The sequence below is a fragment of the Lagenorhynchus albirostris genome, chromosome 1 (genome assembly GCF_949774975.1).
Source record: "Lagenorhynchus albirostris chromosome 1, mLagAlb1.1, whole genome shotgun sequence".
NCBI classification, from domain to species: domain Eukaryota; kingdom Metazoa; phylum Chordata; class Mammalia; order Artiodactyla; family Delphinidae; genus Lagenorhynchus; species Lagenorhynchus albirostris.
In genome coordinates, this window is record NC_083095.1 from 10,406,418 (window position 1) to 10,419,774 (window position 13,357).

General features: G+C 36.0%; 1 protein-coding gene across 1 annotated transcript in view; it reads right to left on the reverse strand.

The window, feature by feature from the left end:
- Positions 1–676: 676 nt before the first annotated feature.
- Positions 677–13,357, reverse strand: part of PPP4R4 (protein phosphatase 4 regulatory subunit 4) — a 117,006-nt gene continuing 104,325 nt past the window's right edge. Inside the window, exons 23-25 of the mRNA XM_060165695.1 lie at positions 8,717–8,787; positions 3,253–3,400; positions 677–779 (exon numbers count right to left, since the gene is read on the reverse strand). Coding sequence (XP_060021678.1) covers positions 755–779; positions 3,253–3,400; positions 8,717–8,787 — 244 coding nt within the window. The 3' untranslated portion in view covers positions 677–754. The remainder of the gene's footprint in view (positions 780–3,252; positions 3,401–8,716; positions 8,788–13,357) is intronic.

A 13,357-nucleotide genomic window follows, 5' to 3' on the forward strand; every position in this document is an offset into this window, starting at 1 on the left:
CTTGGAGTAACAGCTGATTCAAACTAGAGTCATCATTTTTAATTCAGTAAGGACAAATACAATCTAAAATGTAAACAAAGTATTTATAAAATAAATTCTTCTAGGAAATAAAGGAAATCATCAATCTGTTATTTTTAAGGTAGTTGCAGCTAAAAGTTATCAGAAATCTTTGTAGAATTTTCATTGCCAAATTTTAATTTCGGAATGTCGAGGTACAACATCTTGTCATCACAATCATAGGACTGATATAATTTCGGACAGCTGTTTGTACCCGCTTACAGTGTGACTTTTCAACTGGGCTTGGAGATTTGTGAGAAATGCAGTGTCATTCTTACTCCCAAGTCCCCCTCCAAGTGATTACCTAGGCGGGGCAATTTCAGTTGATTTGGACCTTTCAATTTGTAAATGCTAAACTCTAGAACAATTAAATAGATGGTTTCCTGCACAGATAAATGCAGACTTATCTCTTGTAGCAGTAGTTAAAGCACATACCTAAAGTTGTGTTTCATTACACTTCACTATAACATTGGAATTCTGTAACCACATTATTATTCAAGAAATATATATTATACCTCCTAGGGAATATAATTTCAAACATGGAACGTTTAACAACACCAGCTGCCATTATGTATGTCTCTCTTTCCCAGTCATTAAAAAAAAAAAAAAAAAAAAAGCCCGAGCCATTGCTTTAGCTTTTGTCCATCGATCACGTTATCTCCAGTTGTCTTTGTTCTGCCTCCTTCAAGCAGATGATTTAAGGATTGGATTTTCTGGATTTTCTTTGTCAAAAGGAGGAAAGAAAGAGAGAAGAATGAAAGAGAGAAGAGAGAGAGAAGAAGGAGAAGGAAAGAAAAAAAAGAAAACAAAACATGAAAATTTTTATCCATATAATGCTTACAAAGTAAAGAAATAGATATAATCTACTTTGAATAAATCTAATATATGAGAATGGTGAATTACATATTAAAGATCACTTGGAATAACCTTTAACTACTAAATCCTATGTGCATCTAACATAGCATTCAATTCAATTCATACGTTTTCCTACGTTTTTCACTTTCTATAACCATAACAGAAATTAACACAGCCTAAAAATATATCAATTGTCTGGCCTTGAAAGACATAAGATATGATGCATTCCGTACTTCCTTTAAGACACTGATATTCCTAAATACCAGATGTGTCATCTCCACGATACTGTAAAGCTGGAGAATGTATTGCATAGAATTTTTTTGAGCAGCAAAAACTGAGATAATTAATAGTTTCTGAAATCACTTCATAGGTTTATTTGAAGAAAAAAAGGATAGATTTTCATTTGGAGATGGCATGGCACTGAATGGTGGATAATACTCCACAGAAACATGACCAATGTAGATATCAATCACCTATTTCAGTTATGTGGCCGTGTGCATACGTGAGAAAGTCCAAATTAGAACCACATAACATGGAGAGAGAGTTGCGGACCTGCAGATTCAGTGACACATTGATAAAGCAGCTGTGATACCAATATTCCTCCTTCTTCAGAATATTCAGAAAAGAAGAAACAAACTGCTGTGACTTCTTAGCAGAGTGTTTGTTTCTAGATGCATTTTTTAAAACAATCAATTATAGATATAACTGATTATATGATTATTTATATAATTATGTATTACAAATATTGAGCAAGAGAAAATTCAGTCAATAAAAAGGAAAAACATGCTCAACAACGAAAAAACAGATAAAGATAGTAATCTGAAATAAAGGAGAGCTAGTATAAATATATTAGGCTTCAATGGTCTTTACTTATCAAAAATGCCTATTGCATTTAGAAGGATAAGTTGAAAAGAGAATGAATTGCATTCTGATGTTATTAAACGTGTTCTTCAATAGAAGAATTCCAGGGCAATCTTTTGACAGGAAGAGGGTCAAGGGTGATCGAGAGGAAGCATTTCAGGATGCCAGAATGGAAGGCGCCTCAGAGGATGAACTGTGAGCCTTGCCCTGTCATTTCGCGGGCACACCGAGGCCCAGAGTGCTCACTGGAACTGCCACGGGAACCAGGGCATGAGGCTCCAGCTCCATGCTCTCCATAGACCATTACCCTGTCCTGCCTCTATTTTGAGACTTTAAATGGAACTCCCACAGTATAATCATTAGAGCAATAATTATATGGCTAAGAGATTCTCTGTAAATAAAAATATCTTCTGTATTAATACTGATTAATACTATTAATACTAACCTGTACTATCAATATTATTTTTTCTATTTACTATTACTTTTTTCTATTATGTAGTCCTACTCTTTCCTTGAGCTCTATTCAATAAATGTATTTCTAAGTTCTGAATGAATTTTGAATACATCTATATTTGTATACACCAATGACCAATTAAAATTTTTGAACAAATTATAATACAGTTCAGTTCCTAAATGGGATTCCAGTGTGGAGTTTCTGCAAAAAGATGCACATCAGAAACTTAATAATAGAAAATATTCATGAATTAAGTGAAATATGTTTAAAAGAAAGTCTGAATCCTGTTTAAATTCTCTTCTAATCAGAAGATTCACGTGTCCCATATGAAAGAGGACACGTGTAACTATAGTTTGGGTATTTTGGATGAATCACTTCTACCTGGATACAACCTCTCGTCATGGAGATTTCTTTTTGGCACTACCCTCTTAAATGTTTAACCTAAAAGAAACAAAGGCTTCGACAATTCAAACAAGATCCAAATGGTGCATAAAAAGGAACCACAAGGGGAAGAGGAGAATAGAGGCCCTTTATGACCTTTATAACTTTAAGGAACAAATGTTGTCTGTAGAATCTCTAGCTTATTGGACCCACAACTCTGGATTATATGCTGCAGTAATATTTCTTAAGTGGCATCAGTTATACCCATCCCTCTGAGCACTGGGTGATTCAATGCTGTGTACTTAAGCTAGTTGTTTAAACGAATGCAATTACACTCAGAGTCTTCTCAGAGCTAAATTTCCTGAATGCAAATATTTCACAGAAAAATAAACAGACCTCAGATATTAGTGGGAACCATTTAAAGTTTCTTGTCAACTTCCTAAGGTTACAATGTCTTTGCCACATATAAATTATCTTATATAAAGTATCTGATGTAACAGTGATAATAATAATCCCTTTTAATTGATGACACTGCCTCATTACAGACATCTTCTATTCTTCGGAGAAGTATTTAAGTGGGAAGGAAAGTACACTGAGAAAAGAACAGAATAAAACACTTAGCAGTACATCACTGGCTTACTTACAAGGTAGCCTTCCGTGGTTGTGTATCTTTACTTCCACTGCTCTTGGGATCACCTGAGTTACCTGTCCCTCGGGAGGTGCTGGGCATGGGAGTATTAGAGGAAAAGGAACTGGGAGCACTGCCGGCATTACGAGTCCGGAATGAATCATCTGAAAGTAATACGTGTACAGTCAGCCAGATGGAATATACGTAGAGAGATGTGAACCTTAGAGAAGGTTAATGATAACTGACTTTGTTTCCCTTCTTTTAAAGTCAACTTTATTAAGGTATAATTTATATACAATAAATTGCACGAATTTAAGGTTCTGACATCTGTATACACCCATGAAGCCATCACCACAATCAAGAGTGAACACACCCATCACTGGATGTTTGTTCCGCCTCCTTGTCATCCCTCCCTCCACCCCCCTCCCCCACTCCAGGCAACCACGGACCTGCCTCCTGTCACTACAGATTAGTTTGCATTTTATAGAATATTGTATAAATGGAATCATACAGTATGTATGCTTTTTTTGTCTGCCTTCTTTCATGCAGCATAATTATGCTGCGATTCATCCACATCCTTTTTATTGCTTTTTATTGCTGACTGGTATTCCCATTGCACAGACATGCCAAAATTTGTCTATCCATTCTCCTACTGACAGACATTACGGGTTTTTTTTCCAAAAAATTGGTAATCTATTACAAATAGAGCTGCTATGGACAATTGTGTGCAAGTCTGTGTATGGACATATGTTTTAATTTCCCTTCAGTAAAAGTCTTGGAATGGAACTGCTGAATCACATAGTAAGTGTATATTTAACTTCATAAGGAACTGCCAACCTGCTGTCCAAAGTGATTAGACCATTTTGCATTTCCAACAGCAACATATGAGAGTCCTGGAAAGTTTCTCCACCTCCTCACACATACTTGATATTGTGAGTCTTTTTTTTTTTTTTTTTTTTTTTTTGCAGTACGTGCGCCTCTCACTGTTGTGGCCTCTCCCATTGCAGAGCACAGGCTCAGCGAGCCCGCTCCGTGGCATGTGGGATCTTCCCTGACAGGCGCACGAACCCATGTCCCCTGCATCAGCAGGCAGACTCTCAACCACTGCGCCACCAGGGAAGCCCGTGAGTCTTTTTAGTCATTCTAGTGGGTGTGAAGTGGTATCTCCTTGTGTGTGTGTGTGTGTGTGTGGGGGGGGGGTTACTCATTGCTTTAATTTGCATTTCTTAACGGTTACTGATCTTAAGCATCTTTTTACTTACTTATTTGTATATCTTCTTTCATGAAGTGCGTGTTCAAATTTTTTCCCATTTTAAAATCAGTTGCCTGATTTGTTTTAAAGATCTTTGTATATTCTTAAAACTAAAAATAGAACTACCATATGATCCTGCAATCCCACTCCTGGGTATATATCCAGAGAAAACCGTAATTCGAAAAGATACAGGCACCCCAATGTTCACTGCAGCACTATTTACAATAGCCAAGACATGGAAGCAACCTAAATGTCCATCAACAGAGGAATGGATAAAGAAGATGTGGTGGAATATAGAATATTACTCAGCCATAAAAAAGAATAAAATAATGCCATTTGCAGCAACATGGATGGACCTAGAGATTAGCATAATAAGTGAAGTAAGCCAAAGAAAGATAAATATCATATGATATTGCTTGTATGTGGAATCTAAAAAAAAAAGATACAAATGAACTTATTTACAAAGTAGAAAGAGACTCGCAGACATAGAAAACTAACTTATGGTTACCAAAGGGGAAAGGTGGGAAAAGGGGGGGGAGGGATAAATTAGGAGGTTGGGATTAACATATACACCCTGCTATATAAATAATAAAATAGATAACCAACAAGCAACTACTGTATAGCATAGGGAACTATTCTCAGTATTTTGTAATAACCTATAAGGAAGGAGGACCTGAGGCAGAATATATGTATAACTGAATTGCTGTGCTGTGCACCTGAGATTAACACAACATTGTAAATCAACTATACTTCAACTTAAAAAAAAGATCTTTGTATATTCTGGATACAAGCCCTTTGTCAGGTATATGTAATATGAGTATTTTCTCCTAATCTGTGTCCTGCCTTTTATTTTTTTAATGCTCTATTTCAAAGTGCTAAAACTTTACATTTTTATGAAGTCCAATATGTTAATTTTTTTCTTTATGGTTTGGAAAAACTTTTGTCAATTCCAAAATCACAAAGACTCCCTTCTATATTTTCTTCAGAAATGTCAGTTTTAGCTTTTATGCTTAAGTTTAGAATACATTTTGAGTTAATTTTGTGTACAGTTGTGAGATAAGAATTGAGGTTCAGTTCTTTGGGTTTTTTATGGATATCCAATTGTTCTGGTATTATTTAAAAAAATACAATCACATCACCTTTGTTGAAACTCAGCTGACTATGTATGTCAGGGCAGGGCACACAGTCTTGAGTACTGAAGCTGTAGTAGTAAATGATGAAATCAGGTAACTGACATTCTCTAACTTTAATTTTTTTCAAAATACTCAGTTCTATGAATTTGAATACACAGTAAATTTCAAAAAGACTGTCAAAATTTTTATCAGGATTGCACTGAATCTCTGGCTCCATTTAAAATGAACTGACATCATAACAATATTAAGTTTTCTAATCCATAAACATGGTACAGCTTTCCATTTATTTATGTCTTCTTTAATTTCTTTCAGCAACATTTTGGAAGTTCTGAGTGTGCATTTAGCACACGTTTTATTAAATTTATCCCTAAGCATTTAAAATCTTTGAAGTTATTTTAAATGTTATCTTTAAATAGACAATTTTTTGAAGTATTAGATTTACAGAAAAATTGAGAAGAGAGTATGAAGAATTCCCACCTACCCCTTTCACCTAGTTCCCCTATTATTAACACCTTACATTTACATACTATACTTGGTACAATTAGTGAGCCAGTGGTGACACATCATTATTAACAAAAATCCACAGTGTGTTCGGATTCTGTCAGTCTCACCCAATGTCTGTTTCTGTCTCAGGATCCCATCCAGGGCACCACAGTACACTTACTTGTCAGGTCTCCTTAGGCTCTCCTTGGCTGGGACAGTTTCTTAGCCTTTCCTTGCTTCTGATGACCTTAACAGTTTTTAGGGGTACTGGTCAAATATTTTGTAGGATGTGTCCCTACTGGAATTTGTCTGATGCTTTTCTCACAATTAGACTAGGGATCCGGGTTTGAGGGAGGATGAGAAGAGGTAAAGTAGCATCTTCATCACATCATGTCAAGGAGGAACACTGTGTCAAATTTTTTCTCGTTATATGTGTTTTATTTATACTTCATGACGGATCACTAGAAATGGGATTTTTTGAGGCATAGACTATTTTTTAAAACTAGGATTCTTGATGAACTTGACCAAACTGCTTCCAAAGGGTTCCACTAATTTTCATACCCACCCAAAATGGATACATTGCAATGTGTTTCCCTGAATCCTTACTAGAATTCCCTTTACATTTCCCCCAGTCTGTTGTGCCCACATAGCTTTGGAATGCTGCAGTTGATGACTGATGGATTCACCTTAAGTAAAAAGCATCAATTAGATCTTCCACTCTACACCTGACCTTACCTTTATTTTATTTAACACTACTCCCGCTACACCCTCTCCGGGCTCCAGCCAAACAGCCTGCTGTCGCTCCCTGAAGACACAACAGTCAGCTTTTGCTTCTGACAGGTCCTCTGCATGGGACAGTATTCCATACCCATCTCTGCCTGTCAAAATCCTAGCATACCTTAAGGTTCACCTCAAATGATAATCATCCTAAAGCCCGTCTTAAGACACAAAAGTAAATAAAATCTCTTCTCTCTGTGAACACTTAATACATTTGTTAAGAGACATTTTGCTCCCATTTTCTCTTTGTAGATCAGATATGTAATTGTATAGTGACTTTTTCCTCAGTCTGTAATTCATTAAGTAATAAATAATAAGTAATAAGCACATTTTTCTAATCAAGAAACCTAGGAGATATTTCATTCAACCTATTCCCTCTCCCCAAAATAATACCAAAATTTTAAGATAGAATACTTTTCAAATATTTTAATAAATAATTTACCCTTATGAGAGACATGCTTTTATGTAAGGCTTTGGATGTTAAGTTTTAGAATCTACGTATCATACACAAGCCTACCTTGTTTTATTGCTCTTCACTTTACTGCAGATAGAACAGAAAATGCATTTTTTATAAATTGAAGGTTTGTGGCAACACTGCGCCCAGCAAGTCTAACAGCACCATTTTTCCAACAGCATTTGCTCACTTCTTGTCTTCATGTCAGATTTTGATAATTCTTACAATATTTCCAACTGTTTCATTATTATATTTATGGTGGTCTGTGATCATGATCTTTGATGTTACTATTGCAATTGTTTTGTGGCACCATGAACCTCACTCACATAAGACAGAAAACTTGGGCTCCCCTGGTGGTGCAGTGGTTAAGAATCCGCCTGCCAATGCAGGGGACACAGGTTCGAGCCCTGGTCCAGGAAGATCCCACATGCCGTGAAGCAGCTAAGCCAGTGCACCACAGCTACTGAGCCTGTGCTCTAGAGCCTGTGAGCCACAACTACTGAAGCCCACATGTCACAACTACTGAAGTCCATGTGCCATAACTACTGAAGCCCGCGTGCCTAGAGCCCGTGCTCCGCAACAAGAGACGCCACCACAGTAAGCCTGCGCGCTGCAACGAAGAGTAGCCCCCGCTCGCCGCAACTAAAGAAAGCCCACACAGCAAGGAAGACCCAACACAGCCATAAATAAATAAATAAAAATAAAGTTCCCTTAAAAAAAGAACACTTGTCAAACAAACAAAAAAAAAAGACGGCAAACTTAATTTATGTTGTGTCTGTTCTGATTGCTCCACTTACTGGCCATTCCCCCATCTCTCGCCTCCTCAGGCCTCGCTGTTCCCTGAGACACAATAATATTGTGTCCAATAAAGGCCATACCTACTTGTTATGTGCTGTCTATGGCTGCTTTTACTCTGTCACACCAGAGTTGAGTAATTGTGACAGAAACCAATTGGCCAACAGAGCCCAAAATATTTATCATGTGGCCCTTTACCCCTGGTATAAACTTTCAAATACATAATATTGTAACTGTTTAGCAGCATATGATCCACAGTGAAGCCCTGCTGTTTTTAACTTCCTTAAAAATTATTGCAAAAACTTTTAGTCTATGCCTCATTAGGTCCTCAGACCATGGTAGAACCTATCTTATTTTGTCCTTTTCCTCTTTTGCAAATATTGAACTCTGACTCTTGACACAGTGAAAACAAAATAGTATTGTTAAGCATCTTCTTAATTGCTAGGGAAAAGTTTAATTTCTTTGCTATTGGATAAAGACATAAATTTAGGGAAACTGTATCTAGAAATAAAGAAATGGGCCATTTAAGGAAAATCATATTTTATTAAATTTAACAATTTTTTGAAGAGCTCAGATTTCTACTTACCAGTTAGTGAAATCACAGAAGTCTTTGTTAACCCTGAGACAGAAGGTGTATATGCTGCTGTAGAACTTTTACTAGAAAAGAACATGATTTAGTTAAAATACAAGAATATGCTTCTTTCAATCCCAGTCATCTAGCACTAGGTCTTTCCTAATCTTTTTTTTAATGCTTTCCTCTACTTCTTATGAAACATGCTTGCTATTTTTATTTCTCATTTATTTTTTACATTTACATTTTTTACTTTGTCTTTAACTTTTTACATTCCATGCCTCACAATAATTACTTTGTCTTTAACTTAACTTTAACTAAATCATCTCCTTAAACTTCTGCAACATCAAAATAACACGTTTTCTATTGATGCTCAGCCCAAACAGGTAATGTGGATAAAATTTTCCTGGAAATAACTTATCTTTAGTTCTAATCTCTTTTGTCCATCTTGAGATCACCCTATTGGCTAGGAATTTTAGAAGGATCTACCAATAATGTCCAAAAACATAGCTGAAAATCTAGAATAAGCTTTTTATTCAATCTTTTATAAAAAGATAAAAATAATAAAATAAAAACATTTTTCCCATAACATGTTATATTTTTGATAAATAGTTTTGAAGACATTTATGTTCCTTTAAAATTACTTTGCTTGCCGCTTGATATACAGCTGTTATATACTATATGTGTACAATATATATAAAATTCATGGTCATTTAATTTATGCTGATTCTCCCCTAATCTTAACTGTTCATAATTTTGTGGTCTGGGCCAAAAGGGAGACTACACATTCATCTACCATCAGGAGAACTGTGTTGTCACCACTTTACCACAGAAACAGGCCAGTGGCTTCTTTACGGACAGAAACAACACTAGCGGCAAATGCATGTCCACCTCCATTTAGTAAATGGGGCACGTTCATACCCATTTAGAAGTTCCGTGGCATAGGTGATAAAGCATAAACAACACACGGATTCCATGATGTTGTTATAAAGCATCAGGGCAGTAGTCTCCCTAGAATTCCAGGATACCTATTTCTTATGCAAATTCGTAGACAACTTTTTTTTTTTAACATGAAAACTTTATAGAAGATAACTTAGAAATTACTGCCCTATAAAAACCTAAAAATTAATCCTGATTTTATTTAATAATTCATTGAATTATTTAATAATTCAATTCATTTCACATAAAGATGTATGACTATAAGATGAAAATTAAGTCAGAACACAACCCATATATATGCTGTCTACAAGAGACTGACTTCAGACCTAGGGACACATACAGACTGAAAGTGAGGGGATGGAAAAAAGATATTCCATGCACATGGAAATCAACAGAAAGCTGGAGTAGCAATATTCATACCAGACAAAATGGACTTTAAAATAAAGAATGTTACAAGAGACAAGGAAGGACACTACATAATGATCAAGGGATCAATCCAAGATGAAGATATAACAATTGTAAATATTTATGCACCAAACATAGGAACACCTCAATACATAAGGCAAATGCTAACAGCCATAAAAGAGGAAATCAACAGTAACACAATAATCGTGGGGGACGTTAACACCCCATTTATATCAATGGACAGATCATCCAGACAGAAAATTAATAAGGAAACACAAGCCTTAAATGACACATTAGACCAGATAAACTTAATTGATAATTATAGGACATTCCAACCAAAAGCAGCAGAATACACTTTCTTCTCAAGTGCACACGGAACATTCTCTAGGACAGATCACATCTTGGGTCACAAATCAAGCCTCAATAAATTTAAGAAAACTGAAATCATATCAAGCATCATTACAGACCACAACGCTATGAGATTAAAAATCAATTGCAAGGGGCTTCCCAGGTGGCGCAGTGGTTGAGAGTCCGCCTGCAGATGCAGGGGACACGGGTTCGCGCCCCGGTCCGGGAAGATCCCACATGCTGCGGAGCGGCTGGGCCCGTGAGCCATGGCCGCTGAGCCTGCGCATCCGGAGCCTGTGCTCTGCAATGGGAGAGGCCACAGCAGTGAGAGGCCTGCATACCGCAAAAAATAAAAAAAAAAAAAAAAAAAAAAAATCAATTGCAGGAAAAAAACTGTAAAAAACACAAACACATAGAAGCTAAACAATATGTTATTAAATAACCAATGGATAACTGAAGAAATCAAAGAGGAAGTCAAAAAATACCTAGAAACAAATGACAACGAAAACATGATGACCCAAAATCTATGGGATACAACAAAAAGCAGTTCGAAGAGAGAAGTTTATAGCAATACAATCTTACTTCAAGAAACAAGAAAAATCTCAAACAACCTAACCTTACACGTAAAGCAACTAGAGAAAGAAGAACAAACAAAACCGAAAATTAGTAAAAGAAAAATCATAAAGATCAGAGCAGAAGTAAACGAAATAGAAATGAAGAAAACAACAGCAAAGATCAATGAAACTAAAAGCTGGTTGTTTGAGAAGATAAACAATATTGATAAACCTTTAGCCAGACTCATCAAGAAAAAAAAGGGAGAGGACTCAAATCAATAAAATTAGAAATGAAAAAGGAGAAGTTACAACTGACACTGCAGAAATACAAAGGATCATAAGAGACTACTACAAGCAACTATATGCCAATAAAATGGACAACCTGGAAGAAATGGACAAATTCTTAGAAAGGTATAACTTTCCAAGACTGAACCAGGAAGAAACAGAAAATATGAACAGACCAATCACAAGTAATGAAATTGAAATTGTGATTAAACATCTTCCAACAAACCAAAGTCCTGGACCAGATGACTTCACAGGTGAATTCTATCAAGCATTTAGAGAAGAGCTAACATCCATCCTTCTCAAACTCTTCCAAAAAATTGCAGAGGAAGGAACACTCCCAGGCTCATTCTACGAGGCCACCATCACCCTGACACCAAAACCAGACAAAGATAAGATATCACGAAAAAGAAAATTACAGGCCAATATCACTGAGGAACACAGACACAAAAATCCTCTACAAAATACTAGCAAACAAAATCCAACAACACATTAAAAGGATCATATGCCATGAACAAGTGGGACTTACCCCAGAGATACTAGGATTCTTCAATATATGCAAATCAATCAATGTGATATACTACATTAAAAAATTGAAGAATAAAAACCATATGATCATCTCAATAGATATAGAAAAGGCTTCTGACAAAATTCAACACCCATTTATGATAAAAACTCTCCAGAAAGTGGGCATAGAAGGAACCTACCTCAACATAATAAAGGCCATATACAACAAATCCACAGCAAACATCATTCTCAATGGTGAAAAATTGAAAGCGTTTCCTTTAAGTTCAGGAACAAGACAAGGATGTCCACTCTTGCCACTATTATTCAACATAGTTTTGAAAGTCCTAGCCACGGCAATCAGAGAAGAAAAAGGAATAAAAGGAATCCAAACTGGAAAAGAAGTAAAACTGTCACTGTTTGCAGATGACATGATACTATACATAGAAGCCACCAGAAAACGAGTAGAGTTTTCCAATGAATTTGGTAAAGTTGCAGGATACAAAATTAATACAAAGAAATCTCTTGCATTCCTATACACTAACAATGAAAAATCAGAAAGAGATATTAAGGAAACAATCCTATTTACCATTGCAACAAGAGAATAAAATACCTAGGAATAAACCTACCTAAGGAGACAAAAGACTTGTACTCAGAAAACTATAGGATACTGATGAAAGAAATCAAAGACGACACAGATGGAGAAACATACCCTGTTCCTGAATTGGAAGAATCAATACTGTGAAAATGACTATACTTCCCAAAGCAATCTACAGATTCAATGCACTCTCTATCAAATTACCAATGGCACTGTTCACAGAATTAGAACAAAAAATTTTACAATTTGTATGGAAACACAAAAGATCCTGAATAGCCAAAGCAATCTTGAGAAAGAAAAACAGAGCTGGAAGAATCAGGCTCCCTGACTTCAGACTATACTACAAAGCTACGTTCATCAAGACAGTATGGTACGAGCACAAAAACAGAAAAATAATTCAATGGAACAGGATACAAAGCCCAGAGATAAACCCACACACCTATGGTCACCTAATCCATGACAAAGGAGGCAAGAATATACAATAGGGAAAAGACAGTCTCTTCAGTAAGTGCTGCTGGGAAAACTGGACAGCTACACGTAAAAGAATAAAATTATAACACTCCCTAACACCACACACAAAAATAAACTCAAAATGAATTAAAGACCTAAATGTAAGGCCAGACACTATAAAACTCTTAGAGGAAAACATAGGCAGAACACTCTGACATAAATCTCAGAAAGATCTTTTTTGACCCACCTCCTAGAGTATGAAAATAAAAACAAAAATAAACAAGTGGGACCTAATTAAACTTAAAAGTTTTTGCACAGCAAAGGAAACCATAAACCAAACGAAAAGACAACGCTCAGAATGGGATAAAATATTTTCAAACAAAGCAACTGACAAGGGATTAATCTCTAAAATATATAAACAGCTCATGCAGCTCAATATCAAAAAAAAACCAACCCAATGAAAAAATGGGCAGAAGACCTAAATAGACATTTCTGCAAAGAAGACATACAGATGGCCAAGAAACACATGAAAAGGTGCTCAACGCCACTAATTATTAGCGAGATGCAAGTCAAAAC